This window comes from Ursus maritimus, unplaced genomic scaffold (assembly GCF_017311325.1).
Source record: "Ursus maritimus isolate PB19 unplaced genomic scaffold, ASM1731132v1 scaffold_11, whole genome shotgun sequence".
Taxonomy (NCBI): domain Eukaryota; kingdom Metazoa; phylum Chordata; class Mammalia; order Carnivora; family Ursidae; genus Ursus; species Ursus maritimus.
The window spans coordinates 12,638,477-12,660,417 of NW_024423453.1; the positions used below are offsets into that span (position 1 = coordinate 12,638,477).

The 21,941-nt window shown below is 37.1% G+C and overlaps 1 protein-coding gene and 1 long non-coding RNA gene across 3 annotated transcripts in view; one reads left to right on the forward strand and one right to left on the reverse strand.

The window, feature by feature from the left end:
• The window catches only part of LOC121101855, a 192,001-nt gene that overhangs the window by 44,931 nt on the left and 125,129 nt on the right, over positions 1–21,941 (reverse strand). The gene's annotated exons all lie outside the window — the stretch shown is intronic.
• NDST3 (N-deacetylase and N-sulfotransferase 3) overlaps positions 1–21,941 on the forward strand; it is a 157,657-nt gene that overhangs the window by 35,255 nt on the left and 100,461 nt on the right. The window contains exons 2-3 of the mRNA XM_008689460.2: positions 4,603–4,690; positions 12,935–13,089. Coding sequence (XP_008687682.2) covers positions 4,603–4,690; positions 12,935–13,089 — 243 coding nt within the window. The remainder of the gene's footprint in view (positions 1–4,602; positions 4,691–12,934; positions 13,090–21,941) is intronic.

Sequence of the window (21,941 nt, forward strand, 5' to 3'; positions counted from 1 at the left end):
TAATGCCTGCAAGTGTTTTCAGCTTTGCAGAATAAACCCTCAAAAAACTAAGTTAGTGGGATAGCATACAGATTCAAGATTTGAAAAAATCATTTTGGAAATAGTCAAATTTTCATGTTAAACTATATTCATAGTTCAATTCTCTTATAATTTTAACTGGCTGTTATGTTCTCTTTTAATACTTTCATAGCATTTTCAAATTTGCTGAAAAAATTGTTTTGTTTGCCAAAGAAAAAGCAAAATTATTCTTATCCTCTTATCTCCTGCAGAAATGGCTACTTCGTTGCTATGTAAATATGTATTGATACAGAGCAGTATTTATATTACACAAAAAATTTTAACAGTCTAAATGTACAACAGTAAGATGAAATGGTTAAATAAATTATAGGGCACCAATTTGATGCAGTATTCTGCACCCATTAACAAATTTGGTTTTGGAAGGTTAACATGACAAGAGGAAGCTCATAATATACTATTAAATGACAAAGGCGGGGTGCCTGGGTGGCTCAGTCAGTTAAGCGGCTGCCTTCAGCTCAGGTCATGATCTCAGGGTCCTGGGATCGAGCCCTGTGTTGTGCTGCCTGCTTGGGAGGGAGGCTGCTTCTCCCTTTCCCTCTGCCACTGCCCCTGCTTGTCTCTCTCTCTCTCTTTCTCAAATAAATAAATAAAATATTTAAGAGATAAGATAGACAAATAAATGACAGAGGCAAAATTTGAAACTGTATTTTTAGTAATAACTGGTATAGTCCTAATTTTTGCTTTCTGGCTCTCATTTCACTTACCCATACATCTATATGTCTGCATATATTTAGGTAGTTATTGGTAAAAATGGGAAAGAATTCCATCATAATATTAACTTATACTGAGAGGGGGATCTATGAGTGGTTTTGAGTTTTTTAATTAGAAAAAGTAATGTGTTATTTTAAAAATAATTACTGACGCATGGAATTATAAGTTACCTTGTTATGTATCTTAAAAGTTTTGGAATAGTTAAAAATAAAAGTATGATTTTTCAATAACCAGACCATTCCCGACAGGAGAAAGCTATGTTCTTAGGGTTCCTGGGCTGGAGGAGACCACTAAGGGGCACGTCTGCATGGCTGTGGTTCTTCACCTTCTCCATGACCAGAGTACTCTGCCCATCGTAGAACCTTTGCTTGTCCAAGACACATGCGGTTTTCTGAATTTGGTATTAGAACATTGATTCGGCGTATTGTGATTAGATTTTTAGATATTATCACACCACTTTTGACATGTTGCTCATAAAGAATAAAGCAAAGTATCATTTATATCATTTTTGTAATATTTTATTCACAGTAATAGACTACCTGAGTTTTAAATAGACTAATGTTGAATAAAATCATTCTAGCAATGAAGAGTTTAATGAAAAGGATATAATCTAAGAATACTGCTGGGTGCTCTAGCTCCTAGCACAAAAGCATATTTTGAAAAGATGGAAGTAATGGATGACTATATAACATTGTTCTCATAGATACCCCCAAAATCTGGTTCATAAAAAATACATAAAAGATAAGAAATATTAATGTTTTTCTTAAGTATATAAAATATCATCTGGAAATAAATTTCCCTCTTCACCATATATAGGCATAATGTTAGTAGCTACCATCTGTTCCAGTATATCTTTTATGTGTTTTAGTGTTTGTTTCTAGAATGTCAAATAAATGTGTAAGACGCCAACTCAAACCTGCATAATCACGGCTAGTTCAATAATTTCAATCCATGTATTCTAGCTGATTTAGCGGTTAGTTCACAGGTACATTATTTAGCTTCTAAGGCCTAAGAACAGGATAGGCTTCTTTGTTTTTTTCTTATCAAGTACTGTAAGTTTTAAAAGGCAATAAAGAGTCACAAACCAAAGTTCAAGTTTAGTTGGGGATTTTATTTTCAAAGAGACAAAAAGAAAAACTTCCAACTTTAAAGCATTGAACACATAAATTATTTTAAAATGGATTTCAAATCCATATTTTAACCATTGAATAAAGTGAGTAGAATGAATAAATTAAGTAAGTACAATGGATACACAAGAAGGTAAGATCGAAAGGGAAGGAAGAGCCAGCTAGAATGTTCAACTGGGGAGAAGTGAAAAAGGAGAAGGAGGTAGAAAGGCTGGAGGAGACTGAAGGTAAATAAAATGAGAAAAACAACAAGTAAATGAGACAGATAGATGATATAAAATGAGAAAAACAACAAGTAAATGAGACAGATAGATGATATAACTTGTCAGTAATATATAATATATAATATATACATATATACATATATACAGGGGCGCCTCAGTGGCTTAGTCGTTAAACGTCCGACTCTTGGTCGTGAGATCAGCGCCGCCTCTGGCTCCGCACTCAGTGGGGAGTCTGTTTGAGATTCTCTCCCTCTGCTCCTCCCCTCCAGTGTGCAAGCACATACTCCACACTCTCTCCCCCCCCCCACCCGCTCATGTCTCTCTCTCTCAAATAAATAAATCTTTAAAAATATATATATACATATGTATATATTATGATTGCTGATAATTATATCAACACCTAACATTTTATGCCACGTTTTAAAAATGCTTATTAAGCTCTCCTGCATAACTTACCCCTTTAGAATCCTCATCACAACTCTAGGAGTTAGATAATTGTCTCCACTCTAACAAAGGAAGGGAAAGGTTCAGAGAATATGAATTGTCTTAACATCACTGACAATAACAACCACCATATTGATAGTAGTGACAGTAGCAGCAGCAATAAGAGAGGAGCAGCAACTAATAACTGTTAAGCACCTAATATGTGCCAGTCACTGTGCCAAGAGCATAAAAGTATGTCACCCTCACAACAGTGCTCTGAGATAATCACTATTATCCCTACTTTACATGTGATGCTTCTGAGGTTTGAAAATTTTAATAACAGGCCCAATACTGAACAGGGGCAGATCCAAACTCCAGCTGAGGCAGTCTGACTCCCAAGTCTTAAATGCCTTCGCTCTAAGTCCCAGAGCCGGCACTTCAATCCATACCTTCCTATTCCATACCTTATGTTCCTTCCATAAGGACAGAAAGAGAAAGGCTCACACCTTCCATCCAGGCGGAACTACTTCCCACCCCTTCACACAACAGGATTCTGGGTCTCACTACTTAGTCACTGCTGAGCTGACCAAATTCTCCTTCCCCTGTCCAACCCATGCCCAGGCCTTGTGATGACAGAATCTAATGACAATTGCCATGCAATGAGATTGCCATCATTAACCCTTTTGCATCGATACTTAGGCATGGAAATCCACAAACAGACCCGTCTTCCATCTTTGAGTGCCCTCAGGACCCACATATTTCCCAGTTCAGTTTTGCAATCAAAGGAAGTTGTTCATGTAAACAGAGTAGTGATAGAAAAAGACTTAGATATTACATTGCAAAAACTTGTCATAGATCAGATGAATTTAAATTTGAGATTCAGAAGTCCTCTTCTTCTGCTTTTATACAATAAGGAGAATCACTTATATGCACAGATAAGGCATACAATCATGGGATAATCTCTGAATAAAAGGTATATCTATTTATCTCCAAAAAATGATTGAGACCTTGAGCATGATGGGGCAAGGCTTCCAGGTGTCAGCTATGCGACTAAAAAAAGATTTTACTGTGGACCCAGCGATGGAAAGGGAGAAAATGAGTACCTAATATGGAATCAAGCAATCTATATTCTTAATCTACGATTTACCACTAATTTTATCTGTGAAATGGGCATGTCGTCTCTCCTGTTTCCCTGTGTGTAGAAGAAGTGTTAACTAAGATCCTTTACAAATCTAACATTTAGTGTTACTTGCTGCCTAGTTGAAGTGGGTACTCACCTACCATAGTCTGTGTAGGGAGGATGGCAGGAAGAGAAGGAATTTAAGAACAGGAATTTAAATAAGAATGAGAAAGAAAAGGAGAAGGAAGAAAAGAAGTCCATTAAAAATTCATAGCATGGTAAATACTTTATAAGATGTAACATTTAAAACTCTGTTTTAAAAGAGTTTTACTGTGAGAAGTAGGGGTGTTTGTTTGTTTTTTTAATGAAAGGCCGAATTAGAGAGTTACTTTATCGTGATTATCCCCTTTTGAAGAACAATCACTATCGTGTGGGAATCTAAGACTCAAAGATGGAGAAAAGTCTTGGATTTTGAAAACCAAGGACATATCTGAGAAATAACAATGATTCTTTCAACATACATTCTTGCATAATTTCACTTAAAGAGTGTCCTTCTTTTGACAATTGGTGATCTATGTCCCTGAGAAGTGATAGGAGATATATTTTATGTACTAGATAATAATTCCTTTAGTAATGCAGGATAAACTTTTCATGTAACTTCCTTTTTCTGGCTGACACTTTTTGCTGATTTATTGAAAGCTAAGGGATAAATATATGTATATGTTTACATAATCTTGAAAGCATCTCTCTAGTTGTAAAGTGGTAAAGACACTACTTTCCATCATTTAATTCTCTCATGCATAAAAGACTAGTTTTACCCCTTGAATGCAAAAGGAAGATATCTTTTAAAACTTCTCAATGCCATTCTCTAACCTGATAACGTGTTTTGTTTTGTTTTTTTTTTAACTGTGTATTTCAGGCCCTGCTTGACACTCAGAATCTTTTGCGTGCACAAATCACAAATTTTACGTTCAACCTGGGATTTTCAGGAAAATTTTACCATACAGGTAAGAAAAAGGAGGTTAATTATTCTCATAAGGCCTCTCTGACTATTCTATTTAAAAATTGTGACCTCTTCTCTTCATACCTTCCCACACTCCATGTCTCTTTCCATTTTTATTTTCTTCATATTATTCAATTCCATTTATTATATCATTTTTTAACCTTTACAAAATGTTGATGGTTTGAAAGTTTATTCACCATGTTATAATGGCCTAACGGCCTTTCTTTTCTACTGAATTATAATTTATATAGATAAAAGTACATAAGTCATAAGTGTAGTGCCTAGTGAATTTTCACAAACCAGCATGCAGATCAAGAGAGAGAATGGTACCAAATCCCCCCCCCCGAAACCGACATTGTGCTTCCTCACAAGCCACTAGCCTCCCTCAAAGAAATCCACTATCCTGACTTCTAATATTACAAACTAGTTTGCGTGGCTTTGAGATGTGTGTAAAAAGAATCGTACAGTATGGACTCTTCTCTAGCCCTTGTTTTGTTCAACATTATTCTGGTTTTACAGATATTATTGTGTATAGTTGTAATGCTTTCATTTTCATTACTGTATAGCATTCCATTATTTGAATATACAAAAATTTCTTCATTCCTTTCCAATGTAGATGGTTGGGTTTTTTCTCATTTTAAGCTTTTTTTGATTAATCACATTAACATTCTTGTACCTGTCCTTCAGAGGACATAACTATTCATTTCTGTTGGTTGTCAACTAGAGGTAGAATTTTTAATTATAGAACACACTTATGGCCAACTTTAGTGAGAAAATGCCAATTTTTCAAAAAACGGTTGAATCAATTTACATGCCCAACAGTATATGAGTTTTCCTGTTATTCCACATTCTCACTAACATTTGATATGATTTGTCTTTTTATTTTATTTTATTTTATTTTTTTAAAGATTTTATTTATTTATTCAACAGAGATAGAGACAGCCAGAGAGAGAGGGAACACAAGCAGGGGGAGTGGGAGAGGAAGAAGCAGGCTCCTAGCGGAGGAGCCTGATGTGGGGCTCAATCCCATAACTCCGGGATCACTCCCTAAGCCGAAGGCAGATGCTTAACTGCTGTGCCACCCAGGCGCCCCTGATTTGTCTTTTTAATTTTAGCCTTTCTGGTGAGCATGTAGAGATATGTTATGGTTTTAATGTACATTTCTCTTATGAGCAGTGAGGTTGAACTTATTTCATATATTTATTGGCTATTTGGGTATCTTCTTTCGTGAACTGAGATTTTTTTTCTATAGCGTTGTATACTTTTACTTATTGATTTTTAGAAATTCTTTATATATTCTTTTTTTCCCCTCTATATATTCTTAATGAGCCTTTTGTCAGTTATATGTGTTGCAAATACTTTCTCCTGTTGTGTGGGTTCTTTTCATACTCCTAATGGTGTTTTTTGATGACCAAAAATACTTCATGTAGTCCAGTTCAACTTTTTGTTCTTTCAGTGGTCAACTTTTTGTGTCTTTTTTAAAGACATCTTTGCATACTATAAGATCATAAAAATATGTTCCTACATTCTTAAAACTTAAAAATCTGAAATCCATCTGGAATTGATTTTTGTGTATGTGTGAGATACAGATCAAGGTATCTTCTTTATTCCATAAATATATCTAATTGACACCAACTACTGAAATGACCTTCCTTTTCCCACTGCACCATAGTGTCATCATTGTCATATACAACCATATAAGTGGACTCTAGCCTCTCCTGTTCATTGGATCTATTTGTCTACATCACACTACCTTATTTACTGTAACTTTATAATTAATATTTATATCTGCTAGTGTAAGTTCTCCAGTTTTGTTCATCTTCTTCAAGATCACCTTGGAAATTCTTGGCCTTTTGCATTTTCATATAAATTTTGCGATCAGCTTACCAGTATCCACAAAGAAACATGTGAGAATTTTGATTAAGATTGCATTAAATGTATTAACTTGAGGGAGAAATGCCATCCTAAATACTGAGTCACCCAATCCTTGAGCACATTTAGGTTATCTTTAATTACATTTGATAAAACTTTACTGGTTTTAGATTTTCTTTCATGGAGTTTTTTGATGCAATAGCAGATAGTGTCTTGATTTTATTTCATTTTCCATTTCTTTGTTGATGGCATGTAAAAATACAATTGATTTTGTGTACTGATCCTGCATCTAGCAATCTTGCTATGTTCACTTACTATTTCTATAGTTTGTAGACTCTTTTTGGATTTCCTACCAATACATCATGTAATTTTTGGATATTAAAAATTGTCCTTCCTTCTTTCTGAGCCTTATAAAATTTTTTTTTTCCTTCCCTGTTACACTAGCTTAGATCTCCAGTACAAAATGAAATAAAAGTGGTGATGGTGACACTCATGTCTTATTCTGGACCTCAGAAGAAATCTTTCAGTAGACTTTTTCCTATTCTCAAGGGGAATTCTTTCAATAGACTATTTTGTAGAAACTCTTTTTTTTTTTTTTAAGATTTTATTCATTTGAGAGTGAGAGCATGCACGGGCAAGGGGGAGGGGCAGAGTGAGAGGGAGAGGCAGACTCCCCATTGAGCCGGAGATCATGACCTGAGCCAAAGGCAGACGCTTAACCATCTAAGACACCCAGGTGCCCCTAGACCCTCTTTATTAGCTTAAAGAAGCTCCCTTCTATTCCTAGATGGCTAAGAGTTTTGTCATGAATGGGTATTGAATGCACTTGTCTTTAAATTATTTACCCGTTGCCTCTCTTCCCTTACTAAAATAAACACTCCATGAAGGCTTCACTGTTGTAACAACAGCAACTAGGACAGTGCCTATTGAAAATGAATTAATGAACAAATGACTGAGTGAAAATAAAATTACATTTATTTTAACTATTAGTATTTTATGAAACAAGGTCAGAGAATAAAATTTGACCATGTTGTGTCGTGAAGGAAGATTACTCTAAATATTAAGAATAATTAGAAACTTTCTTTCCCAGATATAATAGAAATAGAAGAAAACACTTCTGGCAACTTATTTGTTGCCCAGTGCTGAATGCTAAGGAATGACTCTAGCCAGTTGGTCTCCTTCCTTTTTGTTTCTGAAAGATTTGTCCTCTTTCCTTATGTGGGCACTTCCCACAACTCACAGTAAGAATGTCCACTACCTAAGCCAAGGAAAGTAGAACATGGAATAAGGCTAAGGCCAAGGCTTGAAGGGATCTTATCTGCGTATGATATGAAAGCTTCTACAAAAACTTAACTAGGGTTATCTAAAACCAAAACAATCATTTTTTAGTGGGAACAGATGTAAAATTTAATACTCTGAATCTTTCAAAAATTAGAAATTGTTAAGTTTAATTGAATTGCATTGTCTTCCTTTCTAAATGAGTAATTCCTTTTCCTATTAAAAATTCTATTTTCTTCAATCTTGAAGGGAAGGAGAAAAATAGCACTATCATAATAAGACTTTCTTTCCAGAGAGGGTTCCATCTTGTTTAATATATTTTAGTTTTTGAACGGTTTGTGCATTTTTGAAACATAAAGAGATGAAGGAAAAAAATCATAGTTCCCTTTTAGTGAGCAACCCCTTATTGTATGTACTTAGCTAAGCACTTTTCATGTACCTTTTCAATGAAACCTGGGAGTTAAAGAATCTTACCTAGAATGATTTCTAGGTAAGAACGTAGAAACTCAGAGGAGCCCAAGGTCATATAGCTAGTTAAGTGTCAAAAATAGTCTTAACTTGGGGCGCCTGGGTGGCTCAGTCGTTAAGCGTCTGCCTTTGGCTCAGGGCGTGATCCCGGCGTTCTGGGATCGAGCCCCACATCAGGCTCCTCTGCCGGGAAGCCTGCTTCTTCCTCCCCCACTCCCCCTGCTTGTGTTCCCTCTCTCGCTGCCTGTCTCTCGCTCTCTGTCAAATAAATAAATAAAATATTAAAAAAATAAAATAAAAAAAAATAGTCTTAACTTTAGGTCAGGCAGAGCCCAAGTCTTATGTGTTAGATAAACTGGATTTTTATTGCTTAATTGGCAATCCTTGATAAAGGACGTTGAATGGCAAAAGGTTCCTTCCCCTTATCTATAGGTTCTTTAGGTTTGTGTATTTCCCCAAATCATCGAGAACCAACAGTATTGGTAAATTCTCACTAAATCACAGAATTAATTAACAATGTGAAGAGCAATGTTATATTGAATTAGTGAATGATGATCTAATTTTAAATTCCAAATTTGGTCAATTAATGATAGTTAAGGGCCCTGAATTTGGAGTTGTTTAATCTGGGTTAGAACTTATAGATTGGAGAATAAAATTTGACCATGTTGTGTTGTGAAAGAAAATCACTGTAAATACTAAGAATAATTAAAAGCTTTCTTTCCCAAACATAATAGAAATATAAGAAAATACTCCCGTCAACTCAATTTTTTTGTCCAATGCTGAATGCTAAAGAATGACTCTCCCAGTTGCTGTCTTTCCTTCTTGTTTCTAAAAGATTCCTCCTCTTTTCTTACTTGAGCACCTCCCACAACTCATAATAAAAATTCCCAGTAAGAAACAAGGCTCTGTCCCAACCTTGTCAGTGACATGGGCAAATTATTTCACCTTTCCTAATATCAGTTACCATGAAGAACAGAGTTAGCAGTGGTCCTTTTCTCATAGGGTTTTAGTGAGAATTAAATGAGACGATACCTATAAAACAGTTAACACAATGCTTGACAAAATCAATGATGATTTTAAACATCACGGTAGGTAAACAGAAGATAAAATACTGAAGAGGCATAAGGTATTTAGATACATAATAAAATAATTTGCAATAACTTTATAATATTTCAGCGTAGTTTTGGAACAGCTTAAGAAATGACACTTAAAATTGAGGAATTTGACTTCTAGTTCTCTCTTCCTCCAGTTCTAACACAGGTGGACAAAGTCGGGAGATAAAGGGTGGCAAGCACCCAGGACATCCAACCACAGCTATGTTTCAACTGCTTTTTATCATAATGTTTAAAGTAATAAGCAATAGACATTTGTTCTCAATATAATTCTAATGTAAAACATCCCCAAAGTAGAATCAAGTGAAATCAGATCAGAAAGAGTTATAAAGAAAAAGGGAAAGGTACACATTTATGCCTACTATGAATTTACATAAATCTATCAGAGGGCAGACATCATTTGTCTAATTCCTGTGTGATTCAAATATATGAATATTTTAATAACAGATTTCACCATGATATCCAGGAAAGGACAACAAATGCCTGAGCTAAACTTCCAAAGCTTCCTTTCCACTGTCCTGATAAAGAAACTTTGGGTAAAGTCCAACTAGAAAAAGGAACAAAGGAGAGATGAGAAGAAAGATGCTGGGAAAGATAGGAGTTATAGGGGATAGAGATTTATAGCAGTAGAGGGGTGACTTTTCATAATCTAGGAAATCTCATCTCACTCTACCCACATTCACTTTATCCAGAGGAGGTAGAAATCGGGAATGCACAGATTACTGGGAAACCCCAGAGACTTATGCCTCTTTTCAGTGTGGGAAAGTAAAAATGCAATTAGTAACTGATGGTAATCTTAACTAATATGGTGTCCTGAGGACATACAAAATGTTAAGCAAGAGGAGAGTCTCATGGATATAAGTAGAGATGTATAACTGTGGGGAAACTAAATGACATCATCCGTATGTCAAAAAGCCAAATATTTAAGCATCACCAGTCAATGTGACAAATGCTTCTTCACCATGGCCACCATATTTATCATCTAAAAGGTAGCAGGACCCAAGACCCTGCAATGATTGGGGTCATCAGAGATTCTAAGTCCTGAATCCATATATTCCTATTCTTTTGCATTCCTCTCTAGAAGTTTTTCCTGAACTGTAAAATAATCACTCAGAAGCCCCAAGAATGCTTTTGTTGGTGACTCATTAATCAGGCCAGTCAGTTAATACAATGGCATGGTCAGTTCTTGAACAGTGTCCCATCTGCCGCATAACACCCAGGTGAGACCTTCCTCACACCCTCATGCAGTATTATTGTGGAAAAAAATTAAAACTCAAGGAGCGCTGCAAAACACACAAGGAGAACAAGAGTAGGAAACATAAAAAGAAAGGAAAAAGGCATTTTAGATTACCTACTATATGCCAGGATTATAGTGCCACTTCCTTTCCCAAAAGAATAAAATAGGTATTGCTATCCATCTTTTACCTACATAAATAAGACATTAAAGGGGTTATGTGACTTGCCCACAATCACACAATTCAAATGTGTTGGAAGCTACAAATAAACTAAAAACTTCTGACTCTGAAGGGTCTCCTTGTTCCAATATATTATGGGCATATGAATGTGTGATGAAGAGGAAAAAATTAGGGAAATAAAACAGATTAAATTTAAAGGTGCCCTTTATATATAAAGAAAAAAGTTTCTTCATATCAGCAGAGTATTTAACCACATAAAAGTGAAATTAAAGTCCGTCCTTGTTGAAGAATTATGATATAGCACTCATTCTACATTACTAATCCTTGTTCTCCCTGTGTAAATGAGAAGGACTCTGCAGCCTCATACTATGCCTTTATCTTCAGTAAGTCACTTTCACTGCCCAGTAAGTCATAGGATCTGATGCTTTTCCTGCCAGTGGGCTCTGCCTTCCTTCTCTTGGGAAAATGAAGAGAGGAGCAGTAGTAACCGGCACTGGCTAAATTGGCTGGGCCAGGGGAGCAGTCTGCCCTCCATCTTTAGCCTGCTGGGCACTATTGAAACCAGTCATATCAGAAAAATGAAATATTTTTATAGATTTCATTATTTATTTTTCAGACAGAGAGAGAAAGCAAGCACAAGCGAGGGGAGCAACAGGCAGAGGGAGAAGCAAGCTCCTTGCCAAGCAAGGAGCCTGATGCGGGACTCGATTCCCAGGACCCTGGGATCATGACCTGAGCCAAAGGCAGATGCTTAACCGACTAAGCCACCCAGGCGCCCCCAAAAAATGAACTTTTTGAAAGTATGAGAGAACATTTTCTCCACAGAGAGGAGACATCATTGGAAGAACCTACTCTTCTAGGGCACCTGGGTGGCTCAGCCGGCTAGGCGTCTGCCTTCGGCTCAGGTCATGATCCCAGGGTCCTGGGATCGAGCCCCACATTGGGCTCCCTGCTCAGCAGGGAGTCTGCTTCTCCCTCTCCCTCTGTCCCTCCCCCCAGCTTGTGCTCTCTCTCACCCAGTCTAATAAATAAAATCTTTTTAAAAGAATTCTATGTTCTATTCTATATTCTAGGAGCTTGTTAGATTCAGTGTTGTGGCTGAAACTTAAGTGTGGTTGTATAACTTTGTGATGGTTAATATCATCTTATGATATGCCAGGATAGGAGCAAGGCACCTGCTACTGCTCTCATTCCATGTTTTAGTAAAGAAACCAAGAGAGCCCTATCCCACTTAAGAAGATTGAGGAATTTCCCACGCTCGATTAAACTGCAGGTCAGGGAAAATGGAAGAAATAAAACATGCCCAAGTAGGAAAAATCAAAAGAATGACAACAGGGTTCAAGGAAATAGGAGTTTCTTCACAGAAAGTCTGCTTCCAAGAACTTGAGAGAAAGGCAAGCATGAGAAACACGAGTACCACCAAGGCACACCTTGGCTTCTGTTACTATGACTTTACCACTTCTCAGCCTCTTTCATCCTTTCTCCTTTCTTCCCTTCAGTTTTCTCTAATTTTCCAAATAACAATTCCTACATTTCCTTTTTTCCTCCTTGTTTATGCCTTAGTTTTCACTAAATACTGAGTAGCTTCTTCTCAGAGCTAATGAGGAACCCAAATAAATTATGGAATTATTTTCTTGTGACTATGGTGTCACAACCCATGTCAGAATGACCTACTGCTGGAGCTCTGCCACTCATTTCTTTATTCACATTCCCTTGATGCCATTTCCTACTTATCCCCCCATTCTCTCTAAACTACAGATTACACAAAGACACTAAAAGAGTTCTAATGTCCTTGGGAATGGTTGTATATTTCCATTTTGCAGTGATTTTATACCAATGTCTCATGTTGAAAAACTTTTACAAGAGTTTTGTCACAGTTTCTGGTTGTTCCCTGAATAACAGGTTTTCTTTGCTACATTTCATGTTCAAAGCCTTATATGTATCAAAGAAAGTATAAATGGTGTCTTCTAAATACATATATGTGAGTACATAATTGGATGGATGGATGGTTGGATGGATGGATGATGGGTGGATGGATGGATGGATGGATGGGCAGACATTCATTGTAACTGGAATTAACTGAACAATCTTTTTCCCCTGAAGGAACTGAAGAGGAAGATGAAGGGGATGACCATCTTCTGGGATCTGTGGATGATTTTTGGTGGTTTCCTCATATGTGGAGCCATATGCAACCCCACCTCTTCCATAATGAGTCATCTTTGGTGGAGCAGATGATTCTCAACAAAAAATTTGCCTTAGTAAGTAACTCACTTTGAATATTACATTGAACTATAGTGTACACTGGCATTAGAACAACTTGGTTTTGCAGCATTTCAGGATGTGACTTTTGAATTTGTATTGGATGCTCAATACTATGCTTAATGCTTTGAGGGTCTAATTTAAGAAAAAATTCACAGGGGTGGAGTTAGTATGGTGGAGAAGTAGGGGACCCCAAGTTTGCCTGGTCCTCGAATACAGCTAGGTCATTATCAAATCATTCTGAATACCTGCAAAATCAATTGGAGATCTGAGAAAAGAAATGCTACAATTCTGTGAGTAGAAAGGCGACTACTTTATGGAAGGTAGGAGGTGCAGAGACTCGAATCCAGGGTGATATATCTGATGATACAGTGGAGGTGAGGGAACCTGCTTAAGGAGGTTACTGCAAGGTATTGTAAGCAGCTGAACACAAAATCGAAACTTTTAGAAGTCTGCTACAGTGGGGATGTCCCCGGCTTAAAGGTGCTCAGGTGGGGAAGCCAGGTGGAATCTCAGGTGTGACAGGGGTCACTCAGGATCCCTGAGGTCACAAGAAGAATGGAGGTGCCTGAGTGCAGCAGAGTTCCCAGGCACAGGAGTGGGGAAACAGCTGAGAACAGAGGGTCTAAATGCCAGCTTTCTGCTCGGTGTTGCCCTAAACTCCAAACCGCTGCACAGTCATGTGACTGCTTTCCTAGGAGCAGTCCAGCAAAAGACAGAAGCATGGCGAGACCCCCTCCGTCCCCAGGGAGGAACAGTGCAGGTCCGAACTGCAGGAGTCTGTAAAATTTGGAGTTTTGAAATTCAGTCACGTGCCTGAGATAAAAACTCTGGGTCGCAGGCTAGGTGAACAAATAGTTCAGAAACCAGGGAGATAAGAGTGATTGCTTTTCTGTTAGGGCTCACTGAAGAGTGGGGGGGGGGGGCTGCAAATTTGCAGTTCCCAAGCTAGAGAGCAGGGCGCAGCCATATTCATCCCACCCATCAGTGCTGAAAGCCTTCAGGGAACAAAACAGTGCCATAGTGGAATCTGGAGCTTACAGCCCAGCCTCTGGGCAAGAGAGACACAAGTGCAAGAGGGCAAGTGCACCTGACACTCAGTGCAGCAAGCACCTCCCCCAGAAGACCAGCAGGGACAACTGAACTGGCTCACACCAAGTTTACTGATCATAAAGGGCTGCAAAGCTTCAGCTCTTGGGGAAAACAGTATATAGCATTCATTGTTGTTTTTGTTTTTTTTAGTCTTTCAGTATTATTTTTTCAGTTATTCTCTTATTTTTCAATTCTTATTCTTTTTTAATTTTAATTTTTATACATTATATATATTTTTTGTTTCCTTTCATTGTATTTTATTTTATTTTATTTTTGTGTATATATATATAAGTTTTTCTTTCTTTCTTATTTTGGGATCTTGTTTCTTTTAACAAGCAGACCAAAATACACCCGGAATCTAGTTCTTTGCTTTGTTTTATTTCTTGTTTTTTTTTTCTTGTTTTTTGTTTTTTTCTGGTTTTTTTTTTTTTTCCTGTTGTTGTTGTTGTTATTGTTGCTTTTTCTTTTTCTTTCTTATATTCTTTTCTGGACAAAATAATGAGATGGAGAAATTCACTACAAAGAAAGAACAGGAAGTAGTATTCACTGCCAAGGATTTAATCAATATGGATATAAGTAAGATGTCTGAACTAGAATTTAAAACAACGATTATAAAGATACTAGCTGGGCTTGAAAACATAGAAGACACTAGAGAATCCCTTACTGTAGAAACAAAAGAACTAAAATCTAGTCAGGCCTAAATCAAACATGCTATTACCGAGATGCAGTCCCAAATGGAGGATATAAAAACAAGGATGAACGAGGCAGAAGAGAGGGTCAGAGATATAGAAGATAAAATGATGGAAAATAAGGAAGCTGAAAAGAAGAAAGAAAACTACTGATCACAAAGGGAGACAGAGAACTCACTGATCCCATAAAATGAAATAATATCTGGGTGATACGGGTCCCAGAAGATGAGAAGCAGGAGAGAGGGGCAAGAGGTTATAGCAGCAATGTCCACAAGAGCCAAAATATGGAAAGAGCCCAGGTGTCCATCGACAGATGAATGAATAAAGAATAGGTGATATACACACACACACATACACACACACACACACACACACACATACACATACACACACACAATGGAATATTACTCAGCCATCAAATAGAATGAAATCTTGCCATTTCCAATGACATGGATGGAACTACAGAGTATTATGCTAAGTGAAACAGTCAGAAAAAGACAAATATCATATGATTTCACTCATATGTGGAATTTAAGAAACAAAACAGATGAACAGAGGGGAAAGGAAGGGAAAATAAAATAAGATGGAAATAGAAAGGAAGGCAAATCATAAGAGATAGTGAACTCTAGGAAACAAACTAAGGGTTGCTGGAGGGGAAGTGGGTGGGGGAAGGGGTGATTGGGTGATGGGCATTAAGGAGGGTACTTGATTTCATGAACACTGGGTATTGTATGCAACTGAGGAATCACTAAACTCTATCCCTGAAAGTAATAATACAGTATACATTAACTAAATTGAATTTAAATAAAGAATTTAAAAAAGAAAAACTTCACAAGACACAAGACTTACCTACATGACAGTTTAGTCAGAGCTCATAAGACATGGCTCCCTGTCTAGAAGGAGCTTCTTGCTATACCAGGAAGGCAAAATATGCACATAAAACAATCGTCTAACAAAATGAGGTATTCCATGACCTAGTGCCAAACTGTACAGCTATAAAACCCCACAGCTCAGAGAATTAAGTGTCACTGGGAGTCACCAGGAAAATGTACTTATGGAAATAGGATTTTAGGTACACCTGAAATAAGAATAAGATTTACAGGTCAGGAAGAACTGGAGTGCAATGAGGATGAGGGAAAAGACCATGTAGGAGACCATAACGTGGGGAACTAGTTAATGAAGACTCGAGCCAGGAAGGCAATAGAAATGGGAAGAAAACCATTTAAACACATTGCAAACACATACATTATAGTGATGGAACATTCATGTGACTGATACACTGTTTTATACTGAGGGGTTTCTGATTCCTGACAGGGAAATTTACAGTAAATTTCTAATAAGTACAGTATTCAAGAAAATGTGCTTGTAATCAGCAGGGATGGTATATGGTGTTTACAAGCCCATACAGCTTTTGTGTTTCTATGAATAATACCAACGGGCACACAAACACATGGGAGGACTCCAGACGGGCAGTTGTCGATTTACCCAGCATTTTCCCACCCTGGGCAGGGACTGCCTTGGGGCGTCTGTTCATCACAGTATGGCAGTTCCTGTATCATGAAGGTACTCAATAAGTATTTGTAGCATAAATGATCAAGGCAACAGAAATTACCACTCAAAAAGGATTTGAAATGTAATATATTTATTATAGGCTTTTTTTTCTTATTTGCAAACCATAGGCTGATATTACAGTGTTCATAAATTATATTGTGAATAATTCTAAAATCATCAAATCATGTTTCTAAGCAATTCCTACTAATTGTAGACTTATCCCAGTGTGCAAAATGAATTAAAATACACAGCCCTGGTTAATTTAAGTATGATTTTGAAAAACTCTAAAATATAGTTGCTCTTTTTTTTTTTTTTTTAAGATTTTATTTATTTATTTGACAGAGATAGAGACAGCCAGCGAGAGAGGGAACACAAGCAGGGAGAGTGGGAGAGGAAGAAGCAGGCTCCCATCGGAGGAGCCTGATGTGGGGCTCGATCCCAGGACCCTGGGATCACGCCCTGAGCCGAAGGCAGATGCTTAACGACTGCGCCACCCAGGCGCCCCTATAGTTGCTCTCTTGACAAACAGAAAGTGTTTTACCAGAGATTTAAAATCCTGACCCCATAACTAGAAGTGATTGATTTGAAACATCAACTTTGATGTTTCCCCACATATATGCCTTTCCCAACATTACAGTCCTTACACATTATAGTTCCCAGTATTATATGTTCTTAAACAGTATAGTTCTATTTATCACCACCTACCCTTAACATATTTCACCCTAAAATGGCATAAGAGATGGTGGTTGTCAATCTGTGGAAACAAGAGCAAGGGTAATGTCTCCCTAGGCTGGCCACCTGGCCATATAACTCAGCTTTTTGGTTCCTCCGTATTTCAGAGACTGGACTCACTTATCATGGAGATGTATTCTATATAAACTGCCAGAACCGAGATGTTTGGGTAGTCAATCCACATGGTACCTTACTTAAATGTGTACAAGAAGAGGTTAGAATTTATTTAAAAAATTTTTTTCTTGAGGATAAAGAAGACCAAACACTTTACAGATAGCATTAGGAGCCTATACTTGTCTTTGAACTTCAGTGACTACCCAAAACAGATATGCAGCTTCAAGTGCACCATGGCCATGCATTGATATCTTGTCAAGAAGATGAGAATAGTGTCCTTCATACTGATATTGTGAAAATGTTCTGATAGAATTTGCAAACTCTTGTGAGATGAAGAGCCTCCTTCCCCCGCCCCCACAGAATATAAACAGAAATGGTAAACAGCATGTAAGAGTGTGTAAACATTGTCTGAATTTTTAATGGAAAGCACTAAAAACTCTGTCTCAACACAGCAAACGTTAATTTTGTCATCTTCAAAAGTCTAAGACTTGCTGATATAAGCAACATAAATCTGCAAGAAAAGATGTGAAGAAGAAAATTACTTTGTATTTTCTTCTTTAATCTGTGGAGAAAGAAAGGAATTTGTGAAAGAAGAAAATATACAAATAGAGTGAAAGAAAGTACTAATAAAAAATTAAAAACTGGGAAGTAAGCAGGGAGGTTTTTGTTTGTTGTTGCTTTCAAAAGAAAATAGTTTATCAAGGTAGATTTGATGAATGACATGACATTCATTGCTATCTATATTCCTCTGCCCTAAAAAAGTATCAAGATAATAGGTATTCTATTATTACTAGAATGAATGAATCAATGAATATTATGTTTGTACTTAAGTGTAAATACTTGAAAGTACACATAGCAAGAACAGACATGTCAGGAATTACACACTTTTTTTAGAATTCTCAACTGAAAAGCATCATGAATTGAAAGAATAATTCAGAACTGAAATTTAGTCATTCTCACTCCTCACTCAAATGCCAAGCAAAGGACATTTTCTTTGAAATATCATTCCTAACTACAGGTTGACAACCCAAATTATGGTCCTCAAGGCATAGAGAACAGTCACAGAGAGTCTTCTGAAATAAGGCCAAATGTGTTCTTTAATGTTAATCAAATATAGGACCCATGGATTTTTGGTGGGGGGGCGGTCAGGAAAGGACAGATAAGAAAAAAGACTAAATCTAGGACCAGTCCCTCCCAGCCATAACCACACGAAAGAGACTATGCATGTAAAGCGATTGCGAACAGTGATTAGAACCTAACAAACAGCAGACGGCAGCTGTTGTTTTTATCATCATTATATGTTCAGATCAGAAAATTGCCGTCTTTAATTTTTGCCTAGGCTCCTCGGGTGTTTAGAGTGACAGGTAAGAGGAACAAAAATCCTCAAGGTTAAATCTTATTCTGTATTCGATGACATTTGGTTCATGTGAATTTTATACATTTTCTAAACAAATGTTAACTCTTTTACTTCCCATTAAGGCATTAGGGTTACAAATCTGCTTTGCTGCTAGATGTAAAGAGGTAAGGAGAAAAGGGTTTTAGTTTTTTATATATCCTGTATTATTTCCTTTAATTCTTATAACAACCTTGAATTGTAGGTATATTTATCCACTTTATAGATAAGGAAACTGCAAATCAGAGAAATACAGTGACTCACTCAGGATTATAAAGCTCACTAGGGATAGAATTAAGCCCAGAAATCCAGGTCTTCTAAAACTGTATGAACTGTGATTACCCCCTTCCCCCAGGCTTTCTCACTAGCCTGTTAACCCAATTCAAAGGAGTAAGTCTAGATTTCCCTTCTGCCTGGTAATCCAAAGGAATATTTGGTAATTTTGATAACCTAAGAGAAATTGAGCAGTAGAGATGGGTCTCCTAAGGCAGCTTTTCCCTGAGGTTCCCTAAAATAGGCAGAATTTCTAAAATGTTGGGAAAGGAGACAAACAACTAAATCTGAGGTCCTTTCCATGTGAATGAGTATCTTTTGTCACGGATAGAGAGGCTACTTTAATTCAATGGAAACTATTCTGGAGGAAATTTTGCCTCAACTATCAACTCACTAGATGAAACAAGCAAAAGTTCAACATGTGCTAATAACAGTGCATGTCCATTTTAAGTTAGCTTTGAAAGCTCTAATAGCTTATTATGGAAGGTCAAGTAAATCCTTTAAGCAAATTTGCATTTGATGGTTATAACCACCAGGAAATACAGTGTTAAAGGCTGATTATAAAATATTTTTAGTTATCAAATATGGGCTAATTCAGGTATTAAAACGAAATGTTAACAAGGGTGGGTTTTTTTGAAAGGTACCATATCTGAGGCAAGGATTAATTATAACATTTGTTAATGACCAACAACACAGTTTGAAATATCTATTGTATAGCTTTTAAAATTGGGGAAAAATCCATTCAATAAGTAAATAACTTATTGCATTTAAGCCTCAAAAAATCATCAATATATATATTGTCAATGGAAGAATTAGATCTAACATTTTTGGTAAATTATGGTGGTTTAATTTTAATGATAAAATAATTAGTAGAAATTTTCACCATAGAACTCATTGCCAATATCAGATAATACTTAACACTGTTACAGACAATAGTATTAAAATTAGTAGTAGTAGAACAATGTTTCTAATCCTGAATACATAAAATCTTGCCGAGGACTGTACTTTTTTACTGCATTATCATTATTCCTTCAAATAGTGTCCTTTGCCCCCCTTCTTTTCCAAGTTCAGCAGAACTGCTAATTCACATTAGCTGAAATGTCTGTTGTCAAGTGAGCAACTTTTTAGATTGGTGAGCACATTAACTTTTCTAATATGGAAATAAAGATTATAGTATCAAAATGTAATTTAAAATATATTGAAAGACTTGCTGGCTTAAGGAATATACGATAATCTTTTAATTAGTTTGCTTGCCAGCTAGAGAATGAATGAATTCTATCATTTTCACTTCAGTGAAGCACTTCATAAAAAGACACATTAGATTTTTATTTTATTAATATTGAAAACAAAGCACAATTCTAGTGGTCCTAATAGAAACAGAGTTCAAATCAGGATGTAAAAGTGTACCCTGAGCTGGTAAACCACTTCTGGAGTTATCCAAGTAGCACAGTTTAAGAAAGACCCTAGCCATTATTCAGAGCATGATGACTAATAAGGTGAAGTCTATAATTTACTTCATGAAAACAATGGCTGTAGGAACTGGGTAAGGACAAGACACAGAAGAGGAGACCAAGGGATATGTTATCAGGACTAATATTCAACTTAAAAGTACTAGTATGGCCATGCCAGTGATTCCAATATTGAAATGTCAGTGCTATTACTTTTACCCCCGCTACTACCTCAGACCCTCCCCCAGGATGTCCCAGACCTCCCAACTGCTCAGGAACCAAAGGGGCCTGGCTCAGAGTCGCCAGCATCCGTCTCCAGCTCTCCAGTTGGCAATAGTTCTGAGTGATCAGTTGCATAGAATGCTGGCTGGTAAATATTTTGAATATTAGCCCCTGAATATAATCAGTTGTATGATTTACAAGGAACTTGAATGAGTGTATTCAGAAGGTAAACTATAAAAGAGGGAAGACAATTCTCCGCACTCAAGCAGAGTTGTTCTTCTAATCTAGGTAGTTGTGTACACAGAATGGTGACGGACACCTAGTAGGTGCTCGGCGTTTGGTAGATGAAAATATAAATAAATATTCTTCCAGATCTTAAGATTTTATCCTTACTGTTTAAAAATGTAGGTTTTATTATTATTTGCGTATGGTGAGATCATCAGATCAGGAGAGGACTGCCGCTGAAAAGATAGCCTGATACTCACAGTTCCCATAGAGGAGAGAGCACACCACGCTATCCAAGCCCCACGGGGTAGCATTCGAGTCAGTCAAGAAACAGAGTTAGGGGAATGCATGGGCAGGAGCCATTACTGTGGTTTCTACAGGAGAGGCAAGAGAAGGGAGGGTAAAACAGGCTCAGGATTGGCTGGTGGGATGACAAACTCGGCGGTCACTGATGTAAAGGGATTCTTTCCAATTGTGTTGTACCTGGCCTGGAGGGATCAGGGCAGGGAGGCAGCAGCTCAGTGAGGGCAGGGAGCCTGAACTGGTCAGTTTGCACTTGAAGAACATGCTCTTGGGTAGGTGTTTAATTATCTCTAGGAACTGGATAGCCCTGGGAGAGGCAGTCTTTGCAGGGTCTGCAAGGTCTCAGATGTCAAAGCATCAGAAATATAGAAAATAAAAAGGCATGATTAACACCATTACCTATGCTTCTAAGTTATGTATCTTGAAGCATTCCATAGGTTTTCAGATGCCCTCATCATCCCAGTTGCCATAATTGTACAACCTCTAACTCGTCATTCTACTTCCCGGTATATGTTGCCCCAATCTGACCATTATTGGAACAGAAGACAGTAAAACATTTTTATCTTCATGTACACTTAATTTCTATTTATGTAGCCAAAGATCACATTATTTAAACCATCATATCACATCTGTGTCTGCCAGACCTTCTGTCCATGAGCTATTTAGTGAGCCTTCAGGTATTTGTTTTTGTCCAATAGATTTTGTTCACTCAATGCTAGCTTTGAGATTAAAACTGTCCCTTTAACATTTCATATTTGTTATGTGCTCTGTGTTTCAGTCTGCCAACATACTTGTAAAGATTGATTCTG